This window comes from Antedon bifida, chromosome 8, assembly GCF_963402885.1.
Source record: "Antedon bifida chromosome 8, ecAntBifi1.1, whole genome shotgun sequence".
NCBI lineage: Eukaryota > Metazoa > Echinodermata > Crinoidea > Comatulida > Antedonidae > Antedon > Antedon bifida.
The window spans coordinates 11,579,556-11,599,869 of NC_136233.1; the positions used below are offsets into that span (position 1 = coordinate 11,579,556).

The 20,314-nt window shown below is 31.3% G+C and overlaps 1 protein-coding gene across 4 annotated transcripts in view; it reads right to left on the bottom strand.

Annotated features, from left to right (window-relative positions):
- LOC144850638 (protein turtle homolog B-like) overlaps positions 1-20,314 on the bottom strand; it is a 41,325-nt gene that overhangs the window by 12,710 nt on the left and 8,301 nt on the right. For 3 of the 4 annotated variants that reach the window (XM_078707977.1, XM_078707976.1, XM_078707975.1), the window contains exons 2-7: positions 12,909-13,229; positions 5,856-6,119; positions 4,626-4,913; positions 4,296-4,446; positions 2,254-2,387; positions 1,080-1,195 (exon numbers count right to left, since the gene is read on the bottom strand). In XM_078707977.1, coding sequence (XP_078564103.1) covers positions 1,080-1,195; positions 2,254-2,387; positions 4,296-4,446; positions 4,626-4,913; positions 5,856-6,119; positions 12,909-13,229 — 1,274 coding nt within the window. The remainder of the gene's footprint in view (positions 1-1,079; positions 1,196-2,253; positions 2,388-4,295; positions 4,447-4,625; positions 4,914-5,855; positions 6,120-12,908; positions 13,230-20,314) is intronic. The other variant, XM_078707979.1, reaches the window with a different exon arrangement.

Consider the following 20,314-nt stretch of genomic DNA (forward strand, 5'->3'; position numbering starts at 1 on the left):
TATCTCCAATTTTGTATGTATCTAAGTTTTAATGAAATCAAAGTATGCCAAAACTTAATTAGCAAACGTTCAATCATTTTTATCACTTTTTTTCTAATCATAATAAAAAATGTATTACATATAATACTATTGAACTTGAAGTGAGACAATGTTGTAATAGGTCAACTATCATTATGGATTTTTAAAGCAGGTAATATTCTATGAATATTACAACTACTGTTGAAATTGTGTCACAATGAATCATTGTTCACTACCATCTCCCCTTTCTCTCTCACTGTATTTCAGCTGGACGCCAGGGTATTGTCTTTCTGTGTAGAGACGCTTAATTCAATGTTTCTGCGTAACATTATACCTGTGACACATTACACAACATCGTGTGTTAATCAGTTAAGAAGTGTTGTCTTTCTGGCGGAGACTAATTATTCCAAAGATAAAAATACATTTACGCTAAAATAACTAAAAGACGAAAGTTGTCAAGTTGAAACGACCTGTATTAATATAGTTGTGTTAACAACTCACAAGTTCATTTTGGTATGCATACCTTCATAGCCATTGAACAACTATCTCAATTTTTTTCTTTATTTTATTTCAAATTAATTTCTATTTTTTATTTTAATTACACCTAATACTATACAAATACAACTGCGAATTGCAATATAAAAATACATATATTAAAAATAAACATACCTTTATACAACTATGTAGATCCTTCTTAATATGTTGTTATTTTAATTCAAATTAATTTTTTATTTTATTACAGCGAGTTGCGAATTACAGGTAAATATAAAAATATATAAAGACATAAATAGATAATGCATAAAACTATAAAATTCTAAAATATAAAATGTTTGCATATTCACAATCAAAATCAGAGCAAAGGGCAAAGGCATTAAAATCGATAGATATAAATGCAAACATTTAGGTTACATATTTATATTCCATATTTACTCTAGTTAAATTGTGCTTTTTAAATGAGGATCAGTTATAGAATAACACGCATAGATCTTGAAATGTTGTATAGAGGAAGCATGGGTATAAAAATTAAGTGATATCTTCATTTTCTTTGGAATAATCCTTACCTTACGCCATGTTACAGTCGGTGGTGGTGAGCCAGAAGCTGTGCAGGGAATGCTAATCTCCTCCCCAGCCATTCTTTGGTAGTATGCCTTTGGTCTTGAGGTGAATATGGGTGCATCTATAAACCAAAACACTTTTATTATTCTTCAATGCATTTACATAAATCTTCTTTGTGTTACCAAAATACAGTAAAACCACACACTTTTTTTGTGTCCAAAACTTTTCCCCTTAAAGTCGGTCTCTCATGATCAGTGTGGTTGGCCATAGTGTTAAAACATATAGGCTACTGTTCCCTTTTTCTGTTTTTTTTTCAAGGGAAAGTGTCCCCTTGGAGAAGGTGTGTTTCTTCAACACTTTCTTTATGCATTTTGTGAGTTTTATATGGAATGTATTCTGGAATAAAATATTCATAAGCTGATTGATATGGACATTAAATGGAGATCAACAGTTAGTGAATGGTTAAAAACATAGTTGCACTTGAGTTAAATTTAAATGTCAACTTTATAATACACAAATTCAAAGATTTCTAATATAAATGAAGTATTTGAATGTAAATCAATTCCCTGGAGATTTCTATGGATTTCCAATGCCCTAGAGATTTCTATTTGCTATGGCAATACATATTAATTATTAAAACATTTATTATTTTTGTAAATTATAATTTATCCATACATAGCTCTACGATTAATCAATGTATATCGACAGAATGCCCTTCTGTGAACCAGACATACAAGCTCTTTAATGTCCTACTCCTACTAATCCTCCCGGAATGTTCCATGTATTTTATTCCATGCCATGATTTTCCCAATAATAAAATGGATATTTCAAAGAATGACTCATCTACTTTACAAACTAAGCTACATTCCTTCAGAAAATTGGAGACACATTAGCTATTAACAATTTGAGCCCTTTGATCTCCGTTGATATCCTTTGCAATTTTCCATGATTTTAGTTGTTATTCCATGGATTGTTAATTATGGATATTCCCAAGACTGACTCATCTACTTGGTTTACGAACTAAGCTACATTCCGTAAGAAAATTGGAGACACATTAGCGACTAACCATTTCTAACTACATGTGGTAACTATTACCAATCACTTAAAAGTTGTTATTAAATGAAATATTAGGTTCGAAAAAACGAAGTGACTGATGATGTTGTTGTCATGGTAACTAACCTCTGACGAGTAAGTATGTGCTGGAGCTTTCACCGGCAGATCCAAGTGAGTTGTACGGTTGACAGGAGTAGAAGCCTTCGTCGCTTTGCTTTACTTCGTTTATGGTAAGAGATCCAGACTTACCGAGGCTTAACCTAGAAAAATACACATTTCAATATTTAATTAACATTATTAATTTACTTACATACAAAACTAGACCCCTGACAGAAATAGAAATTCCTATGTAGTTTACTGATTCTTAAAGATGTATTGTCCCTTGAAACACAACAAAATGAAGGTCAAAATATTCTAAATTTAAATTGGCCATATCAAATTAATATTAAAGTTAAATTCAAGCCAAAAGCAACAAGTTTACGTAATTAACAGGTAAATTAGTTTGATTACATTTCGTCTGGAAAATCGTGGCGAGCGAAAGTAAACAAAGATTTCAAACCACGAGTACGCATTATGCATATGCTAATTAGGATTGTTTACAACTCGTCACAGATCGTGAGGAAGTTTTATGATTATGCATACAGAGTAGCCAAACAAGCGCGTTTCATAATGGGATATGTTTTAATTGAAAACTTTGACTGGAAATCAAAGTTATTTTTTTAACAAAAAAACGTCTGTGTTTCAGTTAAATGATTTTTTTTTTCGACAAATTTTTGGTGATAGTTAATAACTATTATGATACTTCAAAATGACCCACCTTTTTTTGAAATCTGTTATTTTTTATTTTTTTGGAATTAGTCAAAGAGACAATACATCTTTAAGCTCTGTATACAGTATCAAACTTTATGTGACAAAAAAATGACATGATATTATATGTACCATATTTGGGCACATCAGTTTTTTTGCAAAACTAGTTTTATAGTGTAAACAGAGCTTCGATATTGAGATATAAAACTGTGACCAAGAGGGCATCAGAATTAAAGTTTGTAGGAAAATACTTTCATATTTCATATTAAACAAGCACACTCTCATTACATACACAATTCCTTCTTTGAAGTCCCTACAGTATGACAAGTGGTAATGCAGAAAAGCTTTATAAATCAAATACAATAAATGGGTAGTATCATTAAAAAGTTACGATCCCCACTAGTGTGATAAAATACATCAACATGCAATAGGGACATATTATATAAGTTGTAGTAAATGTTAAATGTAGTTGCTGCATGTACCTCTTGTTTCAATTTAAATTCATATGTGTACGTATGTCTGATTTATTAACTCATATATGTCGTGTAGTTTAGCTATATTGATTAATAGCAGTAAGTTGCTATTAATTCACAACTGATTGATAACTGTGATTTTTCTGTTTTAAGTTACATAAAATAAGATCTACATTCAAAGTATTATCATTGTTTTTCATATCATATTCTATTCTCTAATGATGTATATGTATTAAAGATGTATTGTCCCCCAAAAACATGAAAAATGAAGATTAATTAAATCAGACTTTGAATATGTTATTTTGTAGTTTTAATAAAGTTAATCACTTCCGTAGAAAAAAAAACGGAAAAAAATAATGTTTTCACTTATAAAATAACATGATAAATGGTAAAATTCAACTAAAAATCCATTGGCTGGCAGCCAATTTGACCATTTTTTGCTTTACATTCCAGTTTTTTCAGGTAAATAAATTTTTTTTCGATCCAATTTTTGGTCGAAGTCAATAACTATTATGTGACATTAAAATGGCATATGCAACAAAAAAATTGTAAAAAATTATTTTTCAGGGGGACAATACATCTTTAAATAAATAGTGTATAAAAAGCTATTAAAAGGCTTTATCATAATCAAGTCAAGTCAAGTATCATTTATTGTCATTTGTTTTAAGAAAAAACATAGAAATTCTGTTTGCTCTGTTGGCGGAGCACAATATCCAACGGACAATCAATGAACATTTGCGAACCAATTCCAAAGTAATCCTTTTAATTTGAACCCACAACCTTCTGATCACTAGCCTGGTGTTCATATCTCTAGACCGCCACCGAGCTTGTGATAATAACTATGGTTACCATTAAAAGCAAACACTACATAAACTTAAGATACCGTACCTTTGATCTGCAGTTGGATAAAGTGTGATGCTATCTTTGCGCCATATTGTATTTGAAATGGCTGGGTTCGAGTCCGCATGACAGTTTAAAGTAACAGAGTAACCTAAAGCTCCAACAATCTCGCTTGGCATAGGCTGGGGGGTTGATGGATCTACAATCAATTAAATATAAAAAATAAAATCAAGAAAAATATTTTAGAATGTTATAGGTTTTAAAATATAGTTAATGTATCGGTTAAGTGAGTATAGTACTGTAATACACTTTTAAATCATACTAAAGAAGAACCGATTTACTGTCCTCTGTGGTATACATTAATCTATGTAAACTTACATTGCACAGAAAGAAATCCTTTTGCCGATGGTGGCATGCCAATGCCATTGCTGGGACTACATGTATACCAACCAGAAAACGCTTTATCCGTATCACCAATGTATAACGATCCATCAGGTAGAATATCAGCATAAAGACCAAACTTTGCAAGTGAATGTACTGGTTCATTGTCGTAGAACCAGTTAACGGTGACGTTATCCGGTGATGCATCCCATCCGCACGAGAACAAAGCTGACATACCTTCACGTACTGTTACGTTTTGTGGTGGGTTGACGATGTAAGGGGCACCTGTGTATATAAATTTCAAATATGGTAAATGTGATACAACATTATCTAAATAACACTATTTCAATACTATGTTCATCATATCTGTACAGTGGCGTAACACAGAGACCCAAGGCTGCCAAGGCCCCTGGTTTAGGGACCCAAGTCCTCCAAGGCTGGAGGCTTCTGACATTTTTAGCCTTTCGAAACATTTGGGTCCCAGTAAGCGCAGGATGTTCATAGCCGTTACACCATTGTTCAATACTATGTTCACCATCTTTTTTTACAATTTACTCTGTTTATCACTTACAGAGTTACTAAAATCATTGTGTAACAATAACATAGTAATTTAAAGATCTCTTTGAATCAAAACAGAAGTCATGGGAGACTGATTTCATTGATATCAATTAACAATGTTGTTTACAAGCAAAACCTATTGTAGAAGTTTTTCATTGAGCATTCAAGCCATGTATCCTTCTACAATACACAAAGTTTATGTAGTCATGGGAAAATACCTTACAATTAGTATTAAATAATCAGCTACTAGTACTACTAAAAATATCTATTAACTTCCCAAATAATGTGTACTGTATTTGTCGATAGCCTGTGGTTGTGTAAAAATGTCATTAAGATTTCTTTTAACTCCGATGTACTAAAAACTAGTATTAGTTTGCATTACAGCTAAAAAAAAAAGCACCATGATAACCAGTTACATTACAAACATATTAACTGAAATATCGCCAGTTGAAATTTGATTGTTGCTAATACTATGAATTTATTATACAATTTTTAATAAAGCAGAACCCCTCCTTTAGACAATACCCAAAAGGGGATACACACTATTAAAGGGACACTTTCCTGTTAAAACAACAAATTGTTTTTCCAAAGGTATCCTTTTTCTATTAAGGTTCTATTAGATATTTCTTCAAAGCTGAAATAGACTTTAAATTCAAGAATAAAATATACCTTCTACAATAAGTAGCATATCATGTTCTGAAGTCCCCAGGGCATTCTCTGCTTGACAAGTATACACTCCCCCATCACGCATAACAAGATGATATATTGTCAAAGAATCGGACAGTATCTCAAAGCGATTCTCCAACACTAGTGGTTTATTGTCTTTAAGCCATGTTATTGTAGTTGATGAGTCAGTTATGCAGAAGAGGTTGACAATTGATCCTAGGCCTACTACGGTGCGATAGGGTGAGGTGCTTAGAAAGACTGGAGGTGCTGTAAAGAGAAAAGAAAAGAAATGTAGTCAGTGAAGGACAGATTAAAGTCTTTACATTCTATTTTTAAATTAAACAAATCAATTAGTTTAGGCCTACTTGTTATTCGTTCAAATGTATGTGGAAAAATCTTACATAATCGGAGGTTCTGTACATCGGGAATGTATATAATGTGGTATATTTAATCAAAGGGTTGACCAATATTTAATCTGTGTAAACACAATAATCATTGCATTTGGCCCAGTAAATGTTGTTAACAGAAGATGAAATGATTGTAATTTCAATTAAATTGTTGGTAAAGAAATGTTTGGAAACTTTTAATTTGTGTTGTCCATATTATCACTTTATTAAAGCTTTAAAAGTTGATATAGACACCTACAGGTTGATTTGTCAACACTGTTTGACCAGAGATATGTTGTAAATAAGCAGGGAAAAGAGCTGAAAATGCGTTCCATTTGGAGGTAGTAATCCTCTCACACAATCTGAGGTTTGAGGTTACCAAACTTTAGACTTTGTCCATGTTATTATATATGTATCTTATTGTTATATAACCAAATGTTGCATTAATTTAGTTAACACCATGGGGCTTAGGATGAGCATTGAGATGGATAAATGTTTTTATAAGCCAGGTTGGACTGGAAAACTACTGATGCTAATCGATCCAAGGATGTGCTCACAGTGTGTACACACTGTGAAAAGATACATAAAAAACAGTAAAGTATATAGAATAGGAATACCTGCTATGAAAATAGTCACACTCGTGCAAAGAAATAGACAGTGAGGATGAAATATCAATCATACCACATGAGAGAAGAAAAACATAAAGCACACTGTGTTAATAGTATCAATAGTCAAGCAATAAAATAGACAGAAGAGAGTAAGGATGAAATATCAATCACACAACATGAGATAAAAACAACACACAGAAACAAACAGAGGAAAGTAATAGTTCAAAGTATCAATAGTGAAATAAGCAAAGAGATAGAGTGAAAAGCATAGATGAAGTATCAACCACACAGCTTGAGATAAAAAAAAATTTGTGATACAGACATGAAAGTCATATTGTACTGCAGCTGCTTCGAGATTTTAAGCTGGGATGTTCCAACTAGAAAAAGGGATATGGAGGAGGGAGGAAAATGTGACTGTCCCATTTTTAGGTATAGGTATTAACTACCTAATAATTCTTATTTCCTATCATTTTCTTGGTCCGGAGATAAGGGCCAACATCGGTTTATCCAGGTAAGATAAGCACAAAATAGACTAAAATTTAGCAACTTTTTTAAAAGTTTTGTCTATTGTGCAATCGTGCTTGATAGACATGGGAATTTGTATACTGTGTAATTTATATGACTTTTAATGATATTGAAGAAGAATAAACCAAATTTGTTGATTTAAAGATTGAAGGTGAATTAAAGAAAACTAAAGACAGATTAATTAAAGTAGCTTAAAACTCTATCACTGTTTGCTATTTTCTTTAGACTTAATGACCTTTATCCTTTCATACATTGTGTTTTACTGTATTCTTGAAATGTACATGTTTTGTAATATTATTACGGTGATTTACAAAAATCAATTGTTGTCTTGCATCTAGATTTAGACTTTCCCATATAAAAGTAAAATAAGATTAATTTTTTATAACTGTTATAACTAGTTTAAGGCCTGTCTACACTATCAGATTTTATGTAACAACAAATGTGATGTGCCCATATATGGACATGATGATGTCATACATATATATAAACTTTATTTATTCACGAGACTGATGTGCAGTACAACTCGTTCAATCAATATTGATTGTTTTTACACAAGTTCATGATATTACAAAAAAAAACAACACCATATAAATATGACAAAAAAGATAGAAAAAATTGAAATTGAAAAGAAAAAAATTTACAGCAGAATCCCTTTCATCTGACACTTCTATTTAGGGTACACCATACCGGTATTTCTCGTGTAAATGGAAGCCCCTATCCAAGTGTATATGGGGATTCTACTGTAGTACATAATAAATGTTTTTGTTTTCATTTATTTACCTTAAAATAATAGTGATAAAACACACATTTTACATAGTATTTAGCCATTTTAAAAGTAGGGCATATTTGGGCATTATCACTACCATTTTTTGGCACATCATATTTGATTGGTCAAACTAGTTTGATAGTGTAGATAGAGCTGATTAAAATCAAACATTTCCCTTATATTAATTAATTTGCTATAAACACCAACTTTCACTTAGTACTGTATAGGCACCAATGAAAAAATATACAAAAGAATTCATTCTATTGTAACCTCTATTGCTAATTACAAAATGTAATTTGTTATTTGCAAACAGTTGTAATGATTTCACACCTGCATATTGTCATACTATAGGATGCTCTGGAAGTGTGAAGTTGGGAGTGTAATCAATTTATTCAACAATTGGTAAAATTGTCACCTTTTATTCAAGTACAATGTGACAATGGTAGAGTTGTCACCTTGTACTTGAATGAAAGGTCAATTAACGGTCAAAACAAAAGGATGAAAATATGAAGACAACTGCAACAGGTTTAGATGGATATTTTATGTAGGCTTATTTCATACTGTATGTACAAAACGTCAGTATTTTGTGTGGAATACATAGCTGTAAGTACATCACAATACAAAGGGAGGGGGATGAAAATATGACTGTACTGTGTACTGGGTCCAATTGCAACCTGGAAAAAATAAAATTAAAAACAATAATTTGTGATAGCTTCAGTAAATGAATATCTTTTGTTTTGTTGGGACACTGCAAATTACTTTCAAATTACAGATCAGTACATCAATGTAACAGTATACAAACTAAAACAATCTTGAATTTAATTCTGATTGCTCCTCGAAGGATAAAATAACACCAAAGATTTTAAAAGAGCATCACTCAGGTAGATCTAATGATTAGCTATATGACTTTAGCTTTCAAAAAAGCTGGTAGAATTTCTGTACAAATTAAAAAGAAATCTTTAAAAAAATACATTAAGTGTAATCTGTCTCATTTTATAGAATGATTGGAACGTTAATCTCAAGCCCCTTGTGTAATAAATTTTAAACAAATGCACATGTTGCACTAACATTAGTCTCTTCTATCTGAAAGATTTTAACCATTGGGACACTCTTACAACCATTTATGAGATTTAGTGACCCCTTCAGCCCCGGACTTTCACTGTGTCTGATATACAATAATCCCGTTTATAGGTAGTTAATCTTCGAGACTTATTAATGTTCATAGTAAGCTTAACATTCAGCTTGCCAGAACTTTCTGATGAAATAAAGAACACTAAACATTTTCCATACACTTTATGAGGTTTAATCAATTTATCTTTGTAATGTTCACAGACTTATGCAAATCCCATGGTGGGGGTGTGGGTGTCGGTAGAGGAATCGTCCACCTAATTAATAAAAAAAACACTAAAGGGTTAATTTCCAAATTTCAATTTAATAACTAAGCCCTCAGATCTTCCAATTTCAAAATTCTGTATCTGCCAAAAGTTGGCCAAGAAAGGTCATTATATTTCCATGACTTAATACTGTGGGTGAAATAATGAATACTGTCTGTCTGTACCTACTTACTCCTACATCTACATCCTGTTTATGAATACAGAACATGTTTATACATACTGTACATGAATTAAAACATCACTATGGTGTGTTCTGTTTAACATTAATTGCCAGCTTCTTGATACATTACCAATAGGAAAAGAAATATATAGAAGGTGGAAGTGGCTATCTCTATATAGGATATATGAAGAAAGGAACAAGTAAAGGAATAAGTGCAAAATTGCTTTGGCATGGGGGAAAGCAAAGATGAACAAGACAAAACAAAAACATGGAGATGGGTGGTTAAAAAAAGAAATAGATGAGGATGGACATCATGGGGAGGATGTGGAGTCAACAAGTTGGAAGTATTTTGTTGAGGCCTTAAAGTAGGATGCCTAGTAGAATGTCAGAAACACAATTTAAGAACCAGCAAATTCATTTACGTCACAGCACAAAGAATATATGTACCACCAGAAGACACAGATTCTTTATGAAGGAGAGCAAGAGGTGAAATGTTCTTAACTCAACACTTTGTAATAAATAAGCAACTTACACCTGTAGGACATTTAAAATTAATCAACTCTAAACTTGAAAATCTGGTGATACTAAAAACTTAAATTAAATCCATTTAAATTATAGAATGTGGAGACATTGTTATTCCTTGCATTTTATTTAAAATCAATTTCAAATTACTAGAACACTAAAAAAGTATGGCTAATGAATATCTGATAACAAATAATTTAATACTGTGTATATTTTATTATAATACTGTGTGTATAATACTGTGTGTATGATACTGTGTGTATATAATACTGTGTGTATAATACTGTGTGTATAATACTGTGTGTATAATACTGTGTGTATAATACTGTGTGTATGATACTGTGTGTATATAATACTGTGTGTATAATACTGTATGTATAATACTGTGTGTATAATACTGTGTGTATAATACTGTGTGTATGATACTGTGTGTATATAATACTGTGTGTGTATACTGTATGTATAACGGTTGTTCATTACTTTTCATGAGAATCAATTCATTTTCCAGTCCTCAGATGTTCTGAATTGTAACTTTTGTTTACGGCTTTCTTTTTATATTTCAATTGCTTTTTATTAAAATTCCTGGAAATAATGACAATTCTAGACTGGATCTCAAATGGAGAAAAATAAGCAAAACGCCAAATCAAAATGATAAAGCTACAAGCTTTCAGAAAACACTATTCTTTTGCCAGGCATTTTTAACTTGACTGTTCTAAATAAAGTGAGTTCTTATAATATTAATATTATCAAAGTACTGCACACAAAAGTGTATACAGTACATCATTATATATTATTTTTCCAAGAAATTGTTACTCCTGGTCTCACCATGCTTCTCAAAATTACCAAACAAAACATTTATAAACCTGTCTGAGAGTAACAATAATACCAATTTAGTCACACATCCTCACCCCAGGGCGACAGCCACATGCTGACATAACCCACCCCCTAGGCAAGGTGATTTTCTGCATTCTCCATCATAAAGCTTTCACTCAACAGGAATTATCAGGCAATTTCATCCTAGGATGTTATGTCAATATTTATATCTCAATTACCACCTAGTATCCATGTAATAATCAATAATAATTAAATAAGGTGGTGTTCAATAATCATCAAATAAAGAAACTAGACTGCCATGATGCAGTTCAATTTCCTTCACACTATTTCAAATCTATATTTCTGAACCTCAAAATATATATATATATCAACTTTATTTATTCACTGGTGTATACAGCACCACTCGTTCAATCAACATTGATTATTTTTAAACAAGTTTTATATATTACAAAATGGTGATATTAATTAATTAATAAAACATTTAATATTAATACAAAAAAAAAGAAAGACAAATTTGAAAAGAAAATTACAGCAAAATCCACTATTATGTTCATGCTAAATTTATTATAAAACAATCATTGTTATTGATTTTATTTTTAGGACCATATTATTCTAATGCAGTAATTATTTCTAAACTCTTTAACCTGAGGATGGGGGAGGCGGACTGGTAGATGGGATGAATGGTTTCCTCTTGAATACAAAAAAACACTATAGATCTAAAAAGTAGAACAGTGTATATGTGAGGCCAGCTAAATCCCAAGATTAATCAAGTCTATGTTTAAAGCGTTTAATCTGTTGCTGATTTGTGAATCAATGTTTTTATCATTTCACTAATAACAACATTTTTCACATTACATAGCCAATGAACTGTGAAACTAGACTTGTTGATTGCTTATTCGTGAGAAGACTTGTTATGTGATGTTCACATATCTACTAAATACGAAAATGAAGTGAAGAAAAACTACTGAGGGGCAGATATTAGAAATAAAATTTAGGCCTAGAACTATGGGTTGAACTAGTACTTGTGCTCCACTAGATTTAATTTGATCAATTTAAACTAGTCGTCAGCTAAGTTAATAAAAAAAAATCTTAATTCAAATTCTGGCTACAATTTCCACCGGGTTAAATTAAGTGCAATGGTTAATTTTATTGACCTCTGTATTTAGAGTACAACTTACTAAGGGTATGTTCAGATCCATGGAGTTATTTACGCAAGCAATTTTCATATTATAATTAGCGTCGTAACAGCAAAGTGTTCAGATTTGCTAACGCATTCGTTTGAAGTGACCGATTTGGGCGAACATCTAGTATGCAGGAGTGAATTTGATTGGTTAGAGGTCAAAATCGTTTATGCATGACTTTCGTATCGTAAGCGACGTTCACTAATCTTGTACCTTGAGCTGTCGTAACGAACGAAAGATCAGTGTCGTAAGAGGTGGCTTCCACAAATCCTTTCCTAGTTCAGACTTATGGAGTTGTTGTACGCCCCGTACAATACGAAAGCATAACAACTCTGTAGGTCTGAACAGGCCCATAAGTATTGGTTAAACTCCAAAATTCAAATGTTGCTATTAAATCTTAATTGGTCTTGGTTAAGTTTACTGTTCTTAAATCTACCCTTTTTCAAGTTCAATGAGAACAAGACTTGAAAGGAGCTGAGATGGGACAACAAATGAACGAGCCAAACACACTTCATATAGGCCTACAGAGGTGGTGGCCTGATTACATTAATTCTCATTCTTCAAGAAAAACGCATTCCATTCAAATTATTTACGAATGACAGATTCCTATTAAAAACTGTTAATAGAAAACCAAGCCATGAAACTTGAACAGATAGACAAAAGCCATTTACAATACCAACCTTTGATGACTAAATTTATCCAAGTAAAATTGGAACTTCGATCCCAATTTGTAAGAGGGTTGACTGTACACTGATAACTCCCAGCATCCTCTACTCTGATGTCATCCATTTGTAGAGAGACGCCATCATCGACTATGTCAATACGACCGATATATCGTGAATCAATATGTGGTTCGGTGGTCTTCGGACTTAGTAGAATGAATATGGATTCGGTGAGATCGCTGCGCTTCCATTCCAGAAGGAAAGGACCAGTGGCACGTTGGTAGCATGGAAGGATGGCAGATTCTCCAAGACCAATTTCTACAATCTTGACAGATTCACCTACAACAAAAAATTAACATTTGACTGTTTTAATAATAATAACAAATACTATTCTCTGCAGAAAATATGTATACTTAATTAAAGATTTAAATATTCATCAATTTGTTTAACCTAAAAATGGTTAATTATGTATCTCATTAGAGATGTTACCAGGTTGTTTCTGATTTATCAAATGAATATGACATTTTTATGATCAACAATACAGTTAATTACACAAACCAACTTCTACTTTTCGAGTTATATCTCACTCTTCGAGGAGAAGGGGCTATTGTTGGTTTATCCAGGTAAGCTAGGCACGAAATAGACTAAAAGAACTGTGCCAATTATTATGGCATATCTGATGGTCAGATTTGCCATGGTCAACCTAGCTGAGGGTCAGTATAGCTGATGGTGGAACTACAACATGGCCTGGGAAACACAAAAGTCTCAAACAAGTTCAATGGTGATATAACCATGTTGTAATAGTCATTGGTCAATTTCTTATGTCAACAACGCTACCAAGGCTAAACAGAGAGAATGCATGGCTATTGCTATAAAAAGCAATTTGGTTGTTTATTTGACCTTTAGCCTTGTGTAAATAGAAACACATTTAAACTTGGTAATATTACCAATCAGAATTTCTATTACAAAAGATATAGAATCAGTAGTTTGCAAAAATGTCAACATTCATAGTACAATTCAGTACAAATAAAAAGAATATTATTTGATTGATCAACTTTATTATAAATCACAACATAATGTTTGTTATTATTGGACTCTAATTTGTAATAAATATGGTCATAACAATGTTTACTCCTACAAACTTTCATAAATAACCTTTGTAATTAATTACAGTTTAGAATAAGTACTGTAGTGCAAAGATGAGCTGGCCAAATGTGATAAACATCTCCTTGTATGGCTATTTTGAAAGTCCAAACTTAATTAAACATACTAATTTAATAGACAATTGACATTCCTGGTTCCTGTTTGGGAAATACCTCTAATTTTCCAGCTGCTGTGATGGTACAATCCATGTATTGATTTCTCTATCATAACCAATATATCAGTTCCATAATTCCTGTCTTAATCTGTCAAATTCTTTATAATAAATGTTGAATTGATATATGATATACTATATATAGTATATAATATCCATACTAATGCAATATAAGGTCATTTAAAGGTCAGACAACCGGTAGCAAGACAAGGAGAGTGGAGAGAGATTGAGGCAATTATGAATAATAGAGGAAGGAGAAGAGAGAAAAATACACAAACCATCACTCCCACTAGCAGACTGTCCCATTGCGACTGTGAGGTTGAAAATTTGTCTTTTCATATTTTCCTCCACTTCATAGGAAAAGGGCTAATGTTGTTTTGTCCAGGTAAGACTGGCAAAAAATATAACCAACATCAGTTTCATTCTAAAATCAAGTCTTTTAAATGTATTGACAACTTTTTAATTTATGACATAAAATTCACATATTTTATAATCAGCTAAATCGTTTCAATCATTAGATTACCTATCTTGTCTCGCTAAACAAATTAATCGCACGATGCATCTGCACTTTAACAATAGACAGAGATTGCCATAGAAACTAATGACAACAGTTCCTAATGTTTCTTCTTGCATAATAAACCACCAAGGTCTGGGTATTGACTATTGAAGGGTTCAATACTAAATTCATCGTCAATTAAACAGTGGGAGGAAACTACAACAAGTACCAATATATTTACAGCAGTATATTTAATTCTCCATTGATCCTGCCTATACCAGTATATACTATAGTATGTGAGTTAGTTCCATAATGTTCTGGTTACATAACAAATAGTGATTATACTCCCAATACAGAGATATACGGCAAGGCCAGAGATAAATGGCATGGGCTGAAATGGACCACCAGAACACTGGGGTAACCTCTTACTCATTTTAAAAGATGCACTGGGTTATTTTCAGTGCACATAAAGCCAGATATGCATATTGGACCTCCAGTTTTGCATCTTTTATCTGAGAAGACTTGTCCTACCACCAGGACTATGGTCAAAGAGAACCTTGAACCTGTGCCGATGTCATGGCAGTGGTTTGCAGTGCCCACTGACTTAATCAGTGAACCACTCGACTCAACACTATTTAATAGTATAACAGTAATATAGAACCTTAGTCTTTCCATTAATATACAGTGAAATTAATTTGAGTCATTATAAATGCTTATTCGATAACCATCAAAAGTAGGCGTCTATTCACAACTACTGTATTGCAAATAATGTTTAATAGTAATTTGATACATGGAAGCAATACTTGGATAATATTGTGACGTTTACAGTGAATTGATGATATAATGGTACGTCACGCACTGAATTACAAATAATTTCAATAGAATTGATTATTTTTATTTATAAATTAATGCCCTTTTGATATGATAATGACATTGTATGTTTTTTTTATAATGTTTATGTATTCTGTATTAATATGAATTTATTTATTCATTTCATTTTGCAAGGATAAATATTTTTTTGAATTTTATTGTTGTATTCTATGTATTTCTATTTTACTAGCTTTGGATAAAGTTCTTATGACATTTTAAAAATATTTTACAGGCCAGCTAAAAATATGAAATAATATATGATATAATTCATTATTTTAATTTTATAAGATACAATGTTCTATTTCAGTGTTTGAGCTTACAATTTATCTTGGTGCAACCCTACTCATAAATATATCTAGCCTTCCTACTTATGTTAAATTTTATTGCATATAATTATTATCATGTACTATAGCTATCATCACATTTATATATCTTTTTTTCATATTATATCTTGCGGCTTCACTGAGCCGCTTCACTGAAGTGTATCAAATGAAAACACCATCAATTAAAGAGCTCTTCATGTTTTTTCTAAATTGTTGTTCATTTACAGTTGATTGAAATTCAACAGGTGTCTGTGGTGTAAATCATTGTACTGTACACATCCCAACAGCTTGCTAATCTGAGTTCTGCACCTAAACCTAAAGGGCCTTTGAAAATGTGTCACCTATGTATTATTAGGTCTATATATATAATACATAATAATCAGTTTATGCACCTAAATCCAAAGAGGCCTTTTAAATATGTCGGCTACTGTATGAACTACTGTAGGCATACATAATCTAACTTTTATCCTGTGAACTTTGTCACATACTTTATTTCAAATTTTTTTTTTTAGAATTTTTAAAATGAAAGAAAGGTGAATCTAGGAGAGATATAAGGTAAGGATGGATATAATGAATGTCCGCTATGGTTTAAAAAAACCTACTGACAAAGAATAAATAATCAATATTTTTGTTTTAGTTATTTAACATGTTATATGGTTCGTTATTTATCATGCAATAGACACATGACTTAATTACAGGATTAAAACTCATATGATAGGCTTTGTAAGGCACTGTATTGTAATTTTGACAGGATTTGAACCAATGATCCTTGAATAAGAAAGCAAGTATGTGAACCACCAATCAACAGTGCCACTACATATTTATATATAGACATTTCAACATCATTCAACAATGTCGGCTTCTATAAAATCTGCCTTAATATTGACGCATCATTTTAAATATTAACAGCAGTTTCCAACCATGTCACTAATAGTTAATACTCGTAACTTTATTGAATCTTTACAATAATATATAAATAAACAATAAAAAAAAAACACATTTCATAAATAATTGAACTATGAATAAAGATTCTATTTTTAATCTCTGTCACAATGTTTTACACTGAACACTTTGCAAAAATGCATCTGCTACTATATGAAGTGTGAGGGGTTGATCTTTACAAAATGTTTTGACACAGTATGAATAGCCTACTGCCTAAAGGTAGTAAAGCACAGAACCATAGTGACACGCTTGAACGAGTCGTTGAGCTGATGGCCCTCACCAACAAAGGATCTAATTTACCGTAAAATTACCAGCAGGAGAGGAAATTAAAAGGCTTTCGATTAAAAAAACAGGCTTTTTATTTCAATTCTATGAATTTTTCATTTTTTATTTGATTCATAGTAAACGTTTATTTACAGGATTCGACAACACAGTGATGAAATGAATATTTAAGGTGTATATATGCTCCATTTCCTACTACACACAGCCTGTATTATATTATATATTATCCATATTTTTCTTATTTTTTAAGTTACTTGAAGGCGAAAGTATCATTGACTCAAATGTGCCCATCCACATATTAAAAAATGTCCATCCTTTGCAAGTGAGTTCAAGTGTTACAATATAAATGTTGCCATTGTACAGTATAGTGTATTAGACCAATAATATCTTAAAAGCAGTAAATGTATATTTGTTTGCTTACTTACTCCAATATCTACCATAATTCACTACACAAAAACCAGACAGACTATGAAATCTTTACATATCTGTAAATAAAACGCTTGTGTATCGTTAAACAAAGTAAATTCAATTTAATATTAGATTCATTACTAATACTTAAGCAAGCATGACTCTACATTGAGTGAATGCGATTACATTCATTAACTAATTGGGTTAATCCTGATCAAGTTTCCAGTGTCTTCATCCAAGTTCAATGGCTGACATAAAAACAATGAACCGAGAAATGTCTTCTTATAACCTTTATTGCTATCTTGGCACTCACTGAGTATGTTAACTGAAGATTTCAATCGCCCACCTTTTTAAATGTAAATGTGGTTTCATAAAAAAAAATATAAACAAAATTTTGCTTCACTGCAATCCTAGATACGTTTACAACAAGATATATACATACACACAACAAGATATGTTGATCTTAAGCTATCTACAAAAATCTATCTATAAAAGTAGTTTGAAAAAAAGCATGATGGACCAAAATATCATATGTTAGTGATATGATGTCATCGTGTCCATACATGGGCACATCACATCACATAAAGTTTGATAGTGTAAACAGAGCTTAACAGACATGCTATTATAGACCTACTGTAAAATTGAGCTTTCTTGTCAATAGCTATAATTATAGAGAACTGAATGTTGCCATAGGACAAAAAATGCTGCCAAAGGGCAATGACTGAGAGGATCCTTTAAACTGACCTGTACACATATAGCAATATGCCAGAAACTTAAAACACCTACAAACTATAATCTTGGCCCACTCTTTGGTAGACAATGAAAATACAAGTAGGAGTGATTGGATAAATAAATTGGTAAATTGCCTAAACATTATACTCAAAAAAGAGCAATTACAGAATATATTTTGTAAAAGGGGTCAAATGTGCTAGTTAAGGATGGCATAGCATCCAATTTCTGCAGCAAATAACAAGACAATACAAGTCTGTATAAATAAGGAAATAAATACAGAAATTGTAAATTAAATTAAGGAATAGCTGGGTATTTATGAATAAATTTAAATTTATTCTGCTTGAATGGAAACTCTAAAACAAAATGCACATTTTAAATTATACGATATTAATAAATGACTCAAAGGTTTGAGAAATTGGTCAAATCATTCTTTAGTTAATAACATTTATGACATAATTACCTTTTTCCAACTAATAAAATTGCAGATTTTCTGCCTCAGGCGTTGTAATGTTTTCTTTATATCAATTATTGTAATTTATTTAGTAGTTTCATTTTTCAAAGCTTTCAACCTGTATGTGACACACATAACTAATATGCAATCAACATTAAATATACTGTACAACTGTGTTTTGCTTAATGACAAATGAATCATTTATAATGACTAAGACCCAAATTATTATTTTTTTTTTTTGCAAATGCGAGGACAATTATTATACTGTCCTAATTTTTAGTGATAAGGCATTTTCTATTTTAGTTAATAATTCATATAGTTCTGTGGGATATAGGCCTGAGAAATATTTAAAGAAGAAAAGATGAGATTTAATTTGCATATTTATTTCTTACACCAATTTTCTAAAAAAATGTCTGTTGGTTGTCCCACCTAAAATAAATTGGTTATATTATATTTTTAATTTATATTAATTAAATATAGATGACTGGCATATCAAATCAAGATCAAGCCAAGAATTACTTGATTGAAAATCTGAGGCTATAATTATCAAAACATGTTCTTCTTATAGGTTATTTTGAATATTGACTTTAAGCAAAATCATTGACTTTTTTAACAAAGCTATTCAGGAGACACCCTTTATAGGTCCCAATGGTGTCCCCTCAATAGGGGGTTGTACTCTGAAAGAAAAAACAACATTAACTTGATATAGTCAATCAGATTAGATTTTAAGAACAAAACATGTTTTTGTTTATTTTTTCTACATTAAGACCTACGGAAATTAATCCCTGTGAAACACATTAAATCATATTTCCAAGGCTAAAATAAGAAATATGTTTTGATAAGCTTCATGAGAAAATATTATGAAAAGTGGTTACCATAAATTAGATATCTCAAAACAGTATGTATTACATGAAATTTGCATATTAAGTTGTTTTGCCAAAGGCTGGGATCAATAGCCACTTATGAGATAAAGTGGTATAAAATAATATCAAGTCAAAATTATATTACGTTGGTGTTTCAGTAGATATGGTAGCTGGCTACTACACAGGGGTGTAGCATATGGTACTGTATATAATCCTCAACACACATATTAAAATTGTATTTAAAAATGTATAAAAACTATTTTTCAAAATTGTTAACGGCTATACTTTTATCAATATTTCTAGGAGAATAGTTATTTATGAAGTTTTATCTTATTTTAAGGAAGACAAGTTATTTTCAACTCCATAAGAACTCTAGAAAACCTTTGGATTCAACATAAATGTACTTGGAAGTTTCCTCTGAATAGGGGGGTTGTTGGTTTGGTTGTAGGCCTACTTTAGTGTATTGCCTCATATTCGTATTATTATTATCACAGGAAAGTATCCCTTGAATTTTAGTGTTGCAGATAAGGGGTTGTACTGTACACCTAGACCTTAATGTACATAGTACAGCCTATGTAAACATTTGATAGTCAAAATCAAATAAAGTCTATAGAATAAAAATAATAACGGTACATTTAAAATTCACTTTCAAGGAAAGTGTTTTGATTGATTGAATTCCCCTAAAGAGAATCTAACAAGTAAAAATTACATAAATATAATCTCAAAGGTCATTTTAAATTCC